The 15,898-nt window shown below is 43.1% G+C and overlaps 2 protein-coding genes across 3 annotated transcripts; both read right to left on the bottom strand.

The window, feature by feature from the left end:
• Positions 1-503: 503 nt before the first annotated feature.
• LOC111943024 (acyl-coenzyme A thioesterase 1-like) lies at positions 504-6,427 on the bottom strand. Its single transcript, XM_086894268.1, has 3 exons — positions 5,804-6,427; positions 4,240-4,442; positions 504-3,235 (listed from the first exon to the last, which is right to left on the bottom strand). Exons 1-3 carry the CDS (start codon positions 6,255-6,257, stop codon positions 2,633-2,635), a joined length of 1,260 nt encoding a protein of 419 aa, XP_086750394.1. The 5' UTR covers positions 6,258-6,427; the 3' UTR covers positions 504-2,632.
• Positions 6,428-7,318: 891 nt separating this feature from the next.
• JMJD7 (jumonji domain containing 7) lies at positions 7,319-15,887 on the bottom strand. 2 transcript variants are annotated; one of them, XR_015288373.1, is made up of 9 exons: positions 15,802-15,887; positions 15,108-15,261; positions 13,986-14,239; positions 13,470-13,526; positions 12,963-13,058; positions 11,380-11,474; positions 10,648-10,724; positions 9,412-9,571; positions 7,319-8,033 (listed from the first exon to the last, which is right to left on the bottom strand). XR_015288373.1 is itself a non-coding variant. In XM_086894269.1 (8 exons), exons 1-8 carry the CDS (start codon positions 15,866-15,868, stop codon positions 7,945-7,947), a joined length of 954 nt encoding a protein of 317 aa, XP_086750395.1. In that variant the 5' UTR covers positions 15,869-15,887; the 3' UTR covers positions 7,319-7,944. The 2 variants fall into 2 exon arrangements, 1 of the variants encoding a protein (XP_086750395.1); XM_086894269.1 differs by lacking the exon at positions 11,380-11,474.
• Positions 15,888-15,898: the final 11 nt, after the last annotated feature.

Below are 15,898 nucleotides of genomic sequence, written 5' to 3'. Positions count from 1 at the left end.
AGCCCTACTGGTCTAAATCACCTCTTCAGCAGAAGAAACATTAAGTAGTTAAAGTCTTCAGCAAAATACTGTATAACATGCTTAAGAACAGGCAGAAGTGTTTTACTGAAATTCAGCCATTTCCAGTTTTTTTATATTAGTCTGACACCAGTTTCCAGTTTCTATTTCCTGAAGATAATTTTCAAATTTGAGTTTAATTTGAAAAGTATTCCCAGTGCAACTGAGTTGCCTTGAATATTCTCCTGTATGTGGCACACAGTGGCTCAGCTAAATCAGTTTTTTCAGTCTTTCTCACAAGATGACATCCAAGTGATGAAGGGCTTTAAAAGAAGCAAAGCTTCTTTTTCCAGAGCAACGAAAGTAAGAGGTCCTATGTGCTGCTGTCATCAATAGAGTCACCAGTCAGCTCCCTTCATCCTCTATTTTCAACAGTTTTCTGTGAACCTGACTACTGAATGTGACAACGTGACAACAACTGGATGAAAGCATGACTGACCACAGTGTTGATTTACTGATAGAAAGTATTTTTATTTGTAATGGTAATTTCCTATAGATAATGTATTTTCTGGGAAGGTCACAATTTTATAATTCAAAGGATAGATCTGTCAACTACCCATTGAAGGCTGGGAGAGCTCTGTTTCCCCTCAGAAGGGATTAAAATGGATGTGAGCTATCCCACAGACTGGAAAACAACACACTGTTTTCTATAAACCTCAACGTTCAGTAAAAATAAAAGAACAGAATACTCATACCACAGAGAAACTCACAGCCTAGGGCCCTGAAGCTGAGGAAAATGTGGATCAGGAGCCCAGGGATTTTTGATTGCTTCAATAAAACAGAAAAATGAGGGGGAAAAAATGTCCCTTACTCAGATGGAACTGCTCAAATGTGTTTGATTTTCCTTGTTGTTACATGTTACTCTGCTGCCAGGTCTTACCCACTCACTAAACATCTGGAACAACCACAGTCCATGCAGGACATAGGCATACAAGGAACAAACAGAAATCAAGTAAGAGGCAACAGCATAAAACTTGATGGATAACCAGTATGGGTGAGCAGGAGAGAGATATCCCCCACTCTAACTACTCACACCTTCAGCTACGTGGTACCCATCTACCAATCTGAGGAACAGGGGGTTCAGGAAAACCAGGAGTACCTGAAGAACAGTCTGTGTTGAATATTGTGTGAGAGAGTCCCCAGCCCTCTGAGGCCCAATGTGTTCATTTTGAGTAACCATTGCTCCCTGAACTAAGAAAACCAAGGGCATGGTTCCTCCCTCAGCTCCTACAGGGCTTTTGTCTCAGCAGGAACTGGAAACCAGGGACTACACTATCAAAGGGAAGATTTTTCTATTTCAGTGCAATGCAGAGACTTCCAGCTCCTGCTTGTTTCTTTGGTCAGGGTGTGAGTCTTGACTGCCCCAGGAGGGAGAATTTGGTCCACTGGTGCCATTTGATATTTAGCTGCTGTTTGCCACTATCCCACAAAAGCACAAGGTAGATTACAGCCCCCCTTGTCAGGTTTGGACACTGGTAAAGGGTAAGAAAATGCACATTCTTCCCAGGTGAGGTCAGTCCTCTCTTGAAGAGTGGCATTTGTTAGCTGTCACTGAGCCCACAGCTGTCTGCTGCAGTGGCAGGATCACTGAGGCAGCCCACCTCACTGGGCTCCTGGGAACTCAGCAGCAGTGGCTTTACTGTTCCCCCCCAGAATGGAGACAAACTAACTTTCACCAGATGAGAGCAAGTACTTGGCATATCTGTATCACCCCCATCTTGAACACTCGGCAAAAACACAGACTCCATCACTTCTCTTCCCAACAGGAGGTGAGGACTTCTGCTCATGACCTCTTCAAGCAGGTGAAGTAACAGCTTGTGGCTACACCAGGATTGTTCCTTAATGCATTGACAGGTGCACAGATAGTTGAAGGCTTCATTCATATAATCTCAAGCAAACTGTGCATACACAGATACATTGCACTCACTAAGTAGTGCAGTGAAAACTTTACCCTAATATGGAATTTATATGGAGTCAGCAGGAGATACAACCAGGGTTACCTGGGTAAGACTCGCTTCTAGATTTTGAGGTACCAGGAAAAAAAATGTTATCACTGCACTTCAGATTAAGCCAGAAGAGTGTGTCTTCTCTTAGCTGAGATAAGAGCTACTCAACCTTTTTACTACAAAATGTGAGAGAACGATATACCAGAAGGAAAGATGAGTGTACTAATGTGTTGCCCAACAAAAGTGCTGTTTATATCTAGGTTAGTTAAAGGTGCAAGACTAAACCATCCAATGGAAAACTCCTCCTGTGAGAGTATTTCCTATTATGAAAGGAGATGGTTGCAGATTGAGGGCAAAGATAGCTCAGGACAAATGCAATTTAGATAATGGGATGCTGGGTTGTTTTTAGACTACAGCATAGAGACAGACCAGATGGTGCCAATCTACTGTGAAGCTGGGGCCAGAAGCCAACTGAAATTCAACTAAAAAATGGAAAATCATTTGAGGAATGAAAATAAACAACTATGCAACAGTGGGGTTTAGAAGAAGGCAGTCCAGGAAACTTCTGGTGAGTTTCCAAGATCTAGTGAGTGCTGAAATATCATCCCTGCACATCTATGACTATTCCACTACAGCTTGCTCTTAGGGATATCTGAGTCCATCAAATGTCGCCAGAAAAAGGCCTGTATCCTGCGCCATGCATCTTCTTGGGCTTTAGCATGCTCTCTCCACTGCCCTCCCCAATGCACCAACATCCCAAGCACCCTGTGGATCGAAACTTTACACAGAGGCAAGTACGGTGGCTCCAAGAGGTGCCCTGCTCCAGAATAGGAGTAAAACTCCACTTCCCGGCCGTGCTGCTGCAGACGCTGAACAGCATCCTGGCAATAGAGGTCACTTTTCCAGTTCATGTCATCCAGTCCAGACAGGAAGAGGAACTTGGCTAAGGACCTCTCCACAGGAATGCGACAATCCCAAGTTGCTGGGTCCGTGTGATCATCTAAGACATCTGAAAAATCTACTAGTCCAGACTCATCACTGATCTTCATCCTCCCCAAGTCATACGGGTGGACAGGAAGAGTGAAGCCATCCCCTTTCAAGGGAACGAAGGAATTAAAACTACTTCCAGATATGCTGACAGCTGCCTTGATGCCAGGTAGAAATGTGGCCATTGAAAGAGCTAGATCACCTCCTTTAGACAAGCCCAAAACACCAATCCCAGTATCTTTCACCTGAAACAGAATTATGAAAACAGTATTATTAACTACTCTTTATTTCCTGAGCTGACATAACCTCTCCAGTTCTGCACTCTCACTCATCCAACTAAGACCACTCATATTTTGCCCCTTCCCTATTTCTGTTCAGGTTATATTACTCCCTCATCTATCCTTCTGCTGAGCCTCCAAAAGAGTGACTATGAATTCTACAGCTCCTCAGCATTTCTCTTCCTGTAACAGATTTGCCTCCTGGTGACCTGTATAGACCAGGCACCCTTGCTCTCACCACATCCCAGCTCAGCCTGCTGTCAGTACGGTGTCTTTTACTGCTCCTCTCTCCAAGCCACTTTTTCCTGGGTTTACTTGCACTGACTTTCTTCATTGCAGCTTCTTCTATACTCTCCTACAACTGACCTGGTATTTTCTGGTTTGTCTTGGAAGACATAATGTTCATTACACCTGAGGCTAAGTGAGCCCAAGAGCTGTTTAAAACAACTTATTTCTAGCGAAGGTCCTTCACAATGAATTCTAGATGTTTCAGAGCTCTCTGAAGAACAAGACAAACAAGGCTGAATTCTGCTCTCACACTGCCTACAATCCCGGTGCCCATGTGATAGAAAGTAAGTAACTTTGCAAAACAAATACACATTAAGTAGCATCACATTAAAATTTTAAATGCTACTTGATTTCTCTTGGTCACTATTGTGTTAAGTATGATGATACATTCCTATAAAGTGTCTTTCTTGTTCCATACACACCTTCAGTGCTACAACTGTGAAGGATTCTGTTGTTAGAGTGTTTTATTACTGTCCTGCAAAACTCATTCGGATTCAAAAGCCTGTAATATCTCAGAAACAGTAAAAAAGCCAATGGATTTTTTTCCCTTCTAAAATCTTGAAAGATGCAAAACTAGTAAAAAATTATTATTTCCTGCTTAAGCCGTTTTGTACTTCTAGTCTAGGAACCAATTAGCAAACTGGAAAATAGTTTCAGGAAGAGCACTATAATTTGTCTCTTACCTGCTGCTGCTTCCTCAAAAAGTTCACAGCCTCCTCAAAATAGCTCAGTTCAAGAATCTCTGGCATAGCAGGGATATCTTCAAAGGACATGTAAGCAAGAGCCAGAGTTACAAAGCCTCTGCTAGCCAGGAGACTTGCTCTGTATTCAATAAGACCTCCTCCAGATCCATACAAATCAATAAGTCCAGGGAATGGGCCAGGTCCTGCAATGAAAGGAGTGTATACATAACCAAAAGAAAAGTTCCTAAAGGGTGTCCTTTTGTGGTGCCTCAGCACACATCAGGACAGTACATATCGGAAGAAAATCATCCTCTGAAGCTTTCCATGGTGGGTATCATTCTCAGGAACACACAAAATGACTGTGAAGACATGAATTTGTACTTTTTTTTTTTTTTTTTCCTCTTATAAACTCTTTATAGGAGTTCCTTTAGAACTCCTATAGAGAACTCCTATAAATAGGTTCACATGTTGGATATCCTTCTCTCAACCTGAATTTCAGCTGGCATTGGCCTACAAGTCCTCAGGCCATTGAGGATCAATGAAGAAACAGTAATGGCTCTTCGTTAGGAACTGTGCTAGCAGGTATGCCACGGAGGGGTACTTGGGTTATGAAAGATACTCACAAGTGCCAGAACTGACCTGTGCCAATTCAGACTTCAGTGAGATGTGAGTAACTACCCCTGAGCTCCTCAGCTCTCCTACAGCAATAGGACCTTCCTTTCCTGATGCTGGTCTGCCCATTCTCATAGCCAGATTTCCCTTACAAGATGTAGCGTCACTGCAGCTACAAGGGACTCATTGTTAATTACAGAGCAAGATAGTCATGTTTAAGTGCCATTCAAGGAACACAAGCACTTCAGGCTTAAAGCACCTTTGCACAGGATCCATTCTCAGCACTGTCTGTGTGCAGAGTTGTAAAATATGTCACTTGTTTAATTAAAGATCTTGCTTTTCCCATTTGTCTCCCATCTCCCTAAGTATCCCATGCAGTCCAGCTGCTCAGTCAGGAAGAGACTTCTTTCTTTGGCTTTTCCTTAGCTAAAGAGAGACACGGAGAGACAAGTCCAGAACTTGCAGGAAGATCTGTAGCAGCTGCTGAGGGTATGGTTCTTCAGCCTAGGTTGGCTGCAGCCTGAGACCAGTGCTCCCACCATGCCTTGTCATTCCTCACACCACGGCCAGAGCTGTCATGCATCACAGCTCTGCCAAGGAGCAGGGGCCCCTTTGTCCTGTCAGCAAAACAGAAAAGCTAAGAAATAAACACACTTTTTGACGAAGTTCTCACTGCAGGAGAGGTCAAGACACTCAACTAGAACAACCATGAGACACCCTGTGCTAGCAGTGCTGACCTCCCTGCACCACCATGCCCCTGCCTTGGCCGTTGCCCTGCCCAGGCAACACCTGCTCCTCTTTGTCCTGCTGCGATGATCCAGGTACCTGGACCAGGCACAGGCTAAGGGAAGTGGCAGCTGAAGTTCTGCTTTGTTGAGTGCATTCAGGGGCCACGGGGCATAATACGTGGTGTCAGTCATACCTGGAAAACCAGAATGGAATTAAAACTCACCAGGAGGGAGGAAGAGGGTTGCTCTGAGACGACCTTCTCTGACCGAAATCCTCTTCACCCCCTCTCCTAAAAACCACCGTTCATTGGTGCATTTTCCCAGTAAGCGGCTCATGTCCCCATGGCCCTCATACACTTCCAAGTCCACACAGAAAGGGGTCAGGACGTTCCTCTTTGCCAGCCGCTTATAGGGCGTTTTGGACTGCAGAGCCCAGAGCAGCCCCATCGGCTCCACTCCCAAATAGCTGCCCCCCAGCGCTGGGGAGCGGCTGAGGTCCAGCTCCCCGCTGCTCCCAGCCCTGTAGAGAGCGTGGGCTTGGAAAAGCTCCCCGCTCTCGTCCACCAGGCTGGCTCGGAGGGTGACCGCCTGCTGCGGCTGCAGACCGGCCACACGGATCTGCACAGGGTCATCGAACAGGCACCTGGGGGAGGGCAGCACCGACACCCGCGCCGCCATCCCTGCTCGGCCGGACGGAGAGCTGCGGCCCTTCTCTGGGGCGAGCCACGGGAACTGCGTGAGACACGAGCCTCAGCGACCTGTCCCTTCTCGGGATTAAAACCTCTGCCCAAAGTCCAGGAGGAATCATCGTAACCACTTCCTTCGGCCGGCACGGGCTGCTGGGAGACGTAGTCCAGAGCACGCCTCCCTCCAGACTCTCCCGCTCGGCTGGCACGGTGACACCAGCCACTTGCACGGGCACAAGCTGTCACTTGTTCTTGGCGACTGCTTTTACTTTTGAGTACACAGAGAGACTAACTTGAAAACCCCAAAGCAGCAAAAAGAAATATCCAAATTGCCGCGCCCCCCAGCTGCAGGAAATTCCAGATTCGACTGCAGAACTGGCTTGAGAGCCTTTGCCAGGACACAATAAACACAAACAAGCTGGAAAGCCTAAGCAGCATGGCATCTTAATCTAGCCACGAAACAAAGCCTGCTCTTGATCCCTCTCAAGCTTTCTGCAATTTTTAGGTAAGTACCACAAGTTAAAATGAAACTTTATCCTATAACTATGTTTATTTTAAGAAGCAAAAGTAATAGACAAAGTAAAACAATTACTATATTTTTCTTCCCAATAATTAATTTCTCCCATATTAATAATGTTTCCAAGGAACTATTTGAAGATTTTACAATAAACACCAGTTTTTGGTTTTCATAAACAACAATACTATATTTTTGCAATGTCTGTTAATTTAACAGACTTCTAGTCCTAGCCTGGGGGTCTCAGCCATGTGAGTAGTCTCATCCCATTCTGTGGAAATACAAATGGGAATCATGACTGTTTGAATCAGGCTCCTGGTTCAAACAACTTGCCTGACCATGCACTAAGCAGCAATTAATAGCAAAGGAACAAAACAATCAATGAACTTACAAGCTGCAGAATCACATCTCATGCCATGAGACCACAGATAGGTAGACTGACTGCAGATCTGGCAGAGCAACTCTAAAACCATCCCTCAGGATGCAAGAGAATGCAGCTATGGTTAAATACAACAATGAAAAGAAATAAAAAACAGCAATAAAAACGTGTGGCTTTTTATTGGAAAACAGCCAACATTGAGTTTTACATGTCCTCCTAGATGTCCTTTAGCCACTGTTTACCTTTGAAAAAAAAATTAGTACAGAAATAAGCTTTAACCTGACTTATTTATTGCAGAAGTTGTAGTTTCTCACCATCCAAACACCACAGCCACTGAACTTAGAGAATTACATCAGGACAGACTTTTGCCTTAAGCAAAATGCATATGTTGGACTGTTGCAGCCTGATGCACAGAGCAGACCCTTCCTTGTCCACTGGGTTTTTATGAAAACAATCCGTAAATCTGAACAGTCAAAGCTTCCATTTTGGGATTTTCTAAACCTGGATTGTCTCCCTTCACACTTTATTTTCCTCACCATCACCAAGGCAACATGCAAAGGCCTAAAAATCCCATTATGAAAGTTCTGCTTACAAGCTAAAAAATCTGGGCAATTGGTCTGGACTCTGAAATCAAGAAAGATAGCCATGATGTGTTCAGTAGGCAATATTGACCATAATTCAATATTCAGTTCTTTTGGGGAGAATCTTGTTTGTACTCCAGTCACAGATGCTGATGATTGTATCACATCAGAAACAGACATCACAAGCTTGAGTCTCCCACCTTTGCTATAGCATTTTCACAGTTTTTGTGAGACAATCTAGCAGTTGATAATAGCTGTACTTAATGTCATATTCCATGTCATACCAATAATTCACTGAGGAGACAAAAAAAGGAAAAACATTTTAAGACTAGAATGCAAAGATTTACAAAAGTGTTCATAGACTGTTTTATACAGTTCAGTTAGTACAGGCTTTTCCTTATTGCTGACTGAACTTTGAAATGAGCAAATCTCTGACTACAGCTAAAAACAACATAAGCAAACAACAGAGTTCTTCATACAGCTGCCAATGCAACTCTGCCTTAACCCAAACCAACTTCAGAATGTATGCTGGAGATTCATTGGAGCAGAAGATGGCAAAATGCTTAGGAACAGAAAATGTATGCTTTTATTTAGATAAAAAAATACATAACTGTAAAGTTTAACATCTGGATAGGAATCTCTTTTCCTGTATAAAGGATGGCAAATTCACCACTACTTCACAGTGGTCATCAATCAGACAGTGTTTTAATTCTGCTTCTCTTGCTAATTTTGGGGTATGTCTCCTAGGAAAATGTAGCCATACACTGTAATATTGTACTAATGCTTCTTGGAGGAGGATATGCTCTGGCTTCAGATATTCACTGGACCCGATCCAGAGAATATTGATTTTTCAAGTGTATACAGACTGTACTGCAGTTAACAGACTAAAGGACAAATGAACTCAAATGCTTTGGTATTTCTGCTAAACAGAGAAAAGAAGTGGACAGGGGCTTGCAGCTGGAAACAACTCTATTTTTGCAAAAAAAATTTAAGGACTGATGCAGCAGCACTGGGAAAAACAAATCAGAATTATTGCTTTACTCACAAGAATCACAAGGAATGAAAAAGGAGTTTGCAATATTAGCAGTGTTATGCAAATACTAATGTTACGCTGTTCAAAATACTTTTTTCTTGAACAGCATTATCAGGATTATTCCAAACAAAGGACACGCAAAAATTCCAGCAAAAATATCTTCCTCATGCCTTGCAAAACTTGTATAACATAACAATAATACTTTGCACCATCCTCACCCCTCCACATGTACCAAATGAGGAATGCTTGAAATTATGGAATTCACTTGGAAAGAGAAGAAAAAAAAAAAGAGATAGAGATGTGATGATAAATCCTACAAAGAAAGTGATGACAAGACTTTTGGTAAGTGCAGGGGAACAGTAACACAACACAACCTTGTTAGCAAGGCAAGAGCCTGGGTCAGAGCAGATTTCAGCTCATATGAAAACAGTATCTTCCATGCTGTGTTGACAAAGCTATGAAAACAAAATAGGCTGCAAGGAGGCAGCCCTATGGGATCTGTCAAGATTGCTATTCTGTCCTGCAGAGGGGCAGATAACCTTAAAGGAACCTTTGCTCCCACTGATGCTTTGCTGTGGGATACCTACTTGCACACCCAGCACAGATCAAAAATTTATCTGGAAATACTGTCTATTTTACCTGCAATACAGCCATGTGATTGCTGAACATGATGGAACCAGAGAGAAGGCAGATATAACATCTCACCAGCTTTCACTGTACACTGCAAAGGTTTTGCCTGAGCATACTCTGGATACAGCTCTAGATCTGGGTTCAAGGGGTCCAGAGGGATCCAAGGCACCTAAAGGCAAAAAAGTGTGTATATGGTACTGACCCTGGCAAAAAATCCCAGCAAGCTTTCAGAAAAACAACTGATAATCAAACTCACTAGGTTACAAAACATGTACTTTGTCTAGCAAAATGTGTACAGCTACACAGCTTTCCACATTCAACTGGGAATAGGTCAAGGATGCAAAGATGTGCCTCCTTCAGTGATGCATTTCTAATTAGAGAAAAGGCAATAAATGTCATCCATGAAATTGCAGTCTCATGGCACACTTTTAAAACACTTCCAGCCCCTTAAGCTGCTTGTTTCTCCTACATTCAGTACTTAAATACTTTATCTGCACCACTCTTTTTAGAAATTCCTTTCTTCTTTAGCTCTCTGGTGTAATTTTTACTCCCAGCAGCTAAAACACTCCTCCTTGCTGGGAAGTCCTTTTTGACTGCATTAATTCTTTCTCTGCCCTACAGAATTATAAACTTTAGCATTCCAACCTTGCTGCATTACAGGAATGAGATTCCATGAGCACCACTCTGGAAACAGAGAATAAGCCCCAGTTCAAGTTATTTTGTAATATTACTCACACTTTGCAGAGGCAAAATGCAAGGGATTAAGATTCTACTGAGGTTTGTAAAGTGCCTCTAGATCCAAACATTTTAATCAAATAAATATTGCTACTATTAAAAAAATACCTTTTATTTACTCAGACAGGTATGTTTTATTGCACTGGGTGATACTACTGTGGACCTGAGTAGAGCGCCAAAAGAAAGTGAATGTAGAAAGGTCTATTTCAGGCATAATGAAATCAATTCCTTTATTGTTGATGATTGTTGATTCAAAAGTTCTTTAGTGGATCAATTCAAGTCTGGTGCAAAGCAACACTTTATGATATCAATGGTTTCAGGTGGGCAGTAAAAGAACTTTCTGGAAGCTGGGTATCCTTTGCAAATAGTAAAATACAAGGGAAATATCTGGGCATTCTTTTTCCAGTAATGAAGGATTTCTAAATATCAATCAATATGCTTAGTTTGAGGGCTCAGGAATGCCCCAAACCCTCCCTACTTTATTAACTGCATTCTTTATAAACTTTTTACCTTCTCTGCAGTCTTTTCATCCACAATTTCAAATGAACCATCTTCTGATACATGGTAGGTTGCTGGCTGGTAGAGCTCTGGAACCAGAGAAAGAATTAAACTACACAATTCAGAGAACCTAATGGCAGTGCATGTTACAGTTTCACCAAGAGAAATTAATACAAAACCATTTTCAACTTAATGTACTCACTATCCTTCACTTTTTCCATTTCAAATTTTTTAATGTAAACATTTAAGTTTTTTCAGATACTTTTTTTTCAGTCAGCATGAATAATACTTACTCTCCTCCAAGCCCATTTGTATCCCAGTCCTATTTTGTTCCAGTAACTGTCTCCTTTTCAGAAGACATAAATGCACCCCTGACTTATACATCATTCTATAGTTGGGTGTTTCACCTTAGGTCAGTCTACTAAAGAAGCATTCACATGAGTTATTAGTGGCCTGTGACCAGCGTTTCACTTCTAATTTTAATTATCACGGCTCATCAACTGCTTCAAATACTGCTGGTTGCTTTTCTTTCACTGCTCCAGCCCATGTGGTTTTCGAAGCCCTCCCTGGAGAGTTTCTCTCCATTAATTAACCTAATGCTCAAAAAGATGGAATTCTCTTTTTACTACACACTATGAAATGCAAGCATTATCTCTGTTCTGTGCTTTAACAGCGACTTGTTTTACAAAGTAGGTCTCCTATAACACATGTATATGTCATACATTCACATACATACAACACCACCTGTCCAAGAAAGGTTGAGGAGATGGGATTGTTCAGCCTGGAGAAGAGAGGGTGCTGGGGAAACCTCATTGTGGCCTTCCAGTACCTAAAACGGGCTTATAAGAAAGACAGAGAAGGACTTTTTACCAAGACTAGGACAAGGGTTAATGGTATCAGGCTGAGACAGGGTAGATTAAGATTATATATAAGGAAGAATTTTTTAACAATGAGGGTCATGAAGCACTGCAACAGGTTGTCCAGAGAAGTTGTGGATGCCCTGTCCCTAGAACTATTCAAGGTCAGGCTGGATGGAGCAATTTGGTCTATTGAATGGCAGGGGCATTGACTCAACAATCCTCAAAGTCCCTTCCAAGCCAAAACATTGTGATTCTATGACTTCAAGGTTGTAAACAAAATAAGAACAGTATAAATAAAATACTGTAGCAGCACATATCTAGCAAACTATATTTGTGTCATAGAGCTCTCTGCATTCACTTAATCTGATGGTTTGAAAGTAAAGGAATAGGAAAATTAAGTTTTTTGAGACAAAGTTAAGTTGTCCATCTTCTAGATGACACTAACAAAAGCTACTGCTGTGCACATAGGAAAGCAACATAAAGAAACAGAAAACAGGCAGTGTGAAGCAATGCTGCCACAATAATCTCTTTCTTCATTTCTTAGGTTTCAGAGATTCAGTTAGTAGCTTGAATATTCCATTAAAATACGACTGATTTTTTAGCTTCCTGGCTTTTTCTTCCTAAAGAAAAGCAGGCAGAATCCAAACCCATAAAAAATCAAAGATGACATGCTGCAACACTGACAAAATAATTTGTTAACTTCAATATTCTAAAGCTGAAGAGACTGTCATGAGTATCACAGAATCTATTACTTTGGAAAAGACATCAAGAGATGAGACCTGAGATCACCTGAGATCATCAAGTGCGAGCTTTGACTGAACACCACCTTGTCATCTAAACCAAGGCACTAAGTGTCACATCCAGTCTTTCCTTAATCACCTCCAGGCACATGACTCCACCACACCCTGGGCAGCACATTTCAATATCTACTCACCCTTTATGTGAAGAAATTCTTTCCAATGTCAAATCTAAACCTCCCCTGGGCACAACTTGAGACCATTACCTCTCCTGTCACTGAGAAAAGAGCCTGACCCCACTTGGGTACAACCTCCTTTCTGGGAGTTCTAGAGAGTGGTAAGTACCCCGAGTCTCTTTTTCTCCAGGTTAAACAACCCCAGCTCCCTCAGTTGCTCCTCATAGCAATTACACTATGGAACCTTCACCAGCTTTAATATCCTCTTCTAAACTCACTTCAGCATCTTAATGTCATACCTGAAGTGGCCCAGAACTGGACACAAGACTCAAGATATGAATCAATGAGCCCATTACTTTACTGGACTGGAAAACCTAGCCTCAGAATAACATTTGTATTACAAACTACCTGCAGCAGGAAACAGAAGAAATTTCTGTTCACACTGGAAAATGTAACACTGCATAAACATCAAAATGTTCACTGCTTCCTATTTTTAGTGTTTTAGTCTGTCCTCCTTCCAGCCTTCAGAAACATTGCACAGCAAAATGATGTACCGTATGGGATGAAGGGACGGTCACTTGGTGGATGCAGTAGAAAATATTTCTCTCCAGATACCACACAGTACAAGTTTTCATAATGATCTTTATGTACTAGGATTGAGAAAAAAAAAAAAAAAAAAGAGAAATGTGGAGAAAGAAATTCATATTCATTTCCTTCTCTGCAGCAGAAACTACAGTGAACTGAAAGTATCCACTTTCCCTATTATTATCAGACTGCTTCTTCCTCTTGGTGGCCAGTGGGAAAGTCACAATATCATGCTGTAGCAAATGCATTTAATGAAGCAAACTGTTGATGCCTTGCATGACACAATGCCAGGTAGATGCACCCAGAGACACAGCAGCAGGAGGCTGCAGAAGGGCAGAATAATGAAAAAAAAAAGCATATTAAAATGCTGCCTTGTCAAAAAAACCCCACAATATTCTCCTGAGTCACTAAACCAAAATAAGCCAACTTAAACTTGTGCTGAAATCACCAGATTAACAGTGCCATAGGATACATACAAGATGTCACAGCAGCTGACTCCCCCAGCCAGAAATTCACAGCATCAGGCTTCTTCCCTGTATGATTAGGGAAAAAAGATAAGATGGTATCAACAAAAAAAAAATGTCAATTTTAAAAACATTTCAAATAATTTTCTGAAATTCTGTCCTATAACTTCCTTCCTAAGTGTGACAGATTTTACTGCAAATAGCACTCTGTGAACAACAGCAACCTCCTTCTTCTACACTGCAAACACCTTCTAGATCAAAGAGAAGCCACTCTATGTAAAGAAGTGTTACACAACACTTTTTCTGTTGGGAGGGTCCCAATACACAACAGAGATGCTGATTTCAGAGGAATCCAGCCCCAAAACTTGGATTACTCTATTAGGCATTTTACCACTTCTAAGAGGATAAAAACAAACTGAGGTGTAACATTCAGAAAGAGAACAAACATTCACCATGTAGTACCTAGTGTGATTGTTTTAAAGCTCGATGCAAAATATTTACTGAATATGTGAGAAATTGAGGGTTTACCCAGTGCCTCACTCATCCATGGTATGTCAGGCTGCACATCACAGACAAGCTCAGGGAACTCCTCAGTGAGGTTTGAACACTGCTTCTGCACATAGAATACATTGGGAGAGGTCACTTTCTTCTCCACAATGTCCAAGAAGTCTGTGAAAGGCATTTGGCGTTCCTCTGGCGTGACAAAACGGTCCTGAAACACTGCATCTGCATAACCATTTGGTGTCACTGCCACACTCACCACCTTGGGACCTACTACCTCCCTGCAAAACAAATCAAAGCCTGCAATTAGCTCTTATATTACAGCCTGCAATTAGCTCTTATATTACATACTGGTTATTTTAAAACATGTTTCAAGGGCAGCAAAAATAAGATGCCTGTCTGGACTCTGGCATTCTGCTCCAATTGCTCCCTGCCGTCAAGGCAACTCTAGTTTCTTTTCCCTCTCTGAATTCTCTCCTAACAGGACGGTTCACAAAGGAGCTCCCTTTTCCTCTTTGCAGACAGAGGGCCCTCTTCAGCCACTTCTTTTCACCAGTCATGGCAGAGCTTGATACTATTGTGGCCATTCAACTCAGCCAGGTTCAAGGGTTCACATGTTCAAAAGCAACTGAACAGGGAGAAAGGGTGGAAGAAAAGGATAGATACATACCCCATGAGGCTAACAGTCCTTAGCTCTATAAGATATTTAGCTTTAAGCCCCACAGAATTAGATCTGACCCACAGATTTTAGGTCTAACCATATAGCCTCTCTTAAAGAAAGGCTTTTATTTAAAATTTCAGTCATTGTTTAAATGCTTATCATTTAGTTTTTTGGAGAAAACAAGGTGTGCTCAGCCACAAATAAGTCAGTCTGTCCTTAAAGCATTACAGTCCCACTCCAGCTGGGTGAGTTTCAATAGTCTGAGTCTGTTGGCTGCACACAGCCAAAACACCCACCCTGCATTGGAACTGGTAGGGCAGTATGTGTGCAAGGAAGACACACCTGACCTTGAGAAGGCTGAACATCTTCATAAAGAACCAGGAAGGAATCTGTGCTAATCTTACAAACAACAGCAAAGATTAACCACGGGCTTTTTAGTGAGGTCGCCTGCAGTTGAACACCAGCCCTCCTCCACAGCTCGCTAATACCTGAGGTACGCCGAGGTCCATTTCTTCAGGGCTGGCCAGTGGCTGATGGCGTTGCGAATTATACAGGGTTTATTCGGACTCACCCAGTCTCGATAAAACTCCAGCGGGGACGGAGGCCTGTCAAGATAGGGTACAGACTCCGGCCAGCCCAGCTCTGTCCAGGCAAGTAACAGCGTTACTCAGCATCCCGGGAGAAAGCATCCCCTGCCCGCACACAGGCTTCACACGCCTCACCAAGCTGACACCAAGCAGTGCCCCTCACGGATCCAGAATCCTTCCGTAAAACCCAGAGGGTGCTAGGGGGGTTTCAGAGCCGGGTGGAAACCTCAGCGCCTGAGGATAAAGAGCCTGTGCTACAGGAGGTGCACCTCTCATACAGAGGTGGTACCACAGGATGATTTTTTGGAAGCTGGAATAGTGCTTTCTTTTGCTACATTATACACAGAGAAACAACCACTAAAGGGCCGTTTTTTCGAGTTTCGCTTTCTTTTTGCTGCGGCCTTTCTGCTTCACCTTGACCTCGGAACCATCACGCCGGCAGCACAGTGGGTGCCGCCGATCGCCTCACGCCGCTGCCGCCGGCCGAGGCGGCGGTACCGGGCTGGCCGGGCCCCAGGGCCGGCCCAGCACCACTGCCCGCCCCAGGCGGGGTCCCCGCGGCCTCCCCCACCCCGCTCCGCGCTGCGGCGCTCACCGCGGGCCTCCCGCGGGAAGGCGGCCAGGCAGCCCCTCACGGCCCGCAGCGCCGCGCCCTCCGCCATGCACGGCCCGGCCCCGTCCCGCCCCTTCCC

The sequence above is a fragment of the Cyanistes caeruleus genome, chromosome 6, assembly GCF_971803275.1.
Source record: "Cyanistes caeruleus chromosome 6, bCyaCae1.hap1.1, whole genome shotgun sequence".
Lineage (NCBI taxonomy): Eukaryota > Metazoa > Chordata > Aves > Passeriformes > Paridae > Cyanistes > Cyanistes caeruleus.
This window is presented reverse-complemented; position numbering and strand designations above follow the sequence as displayed.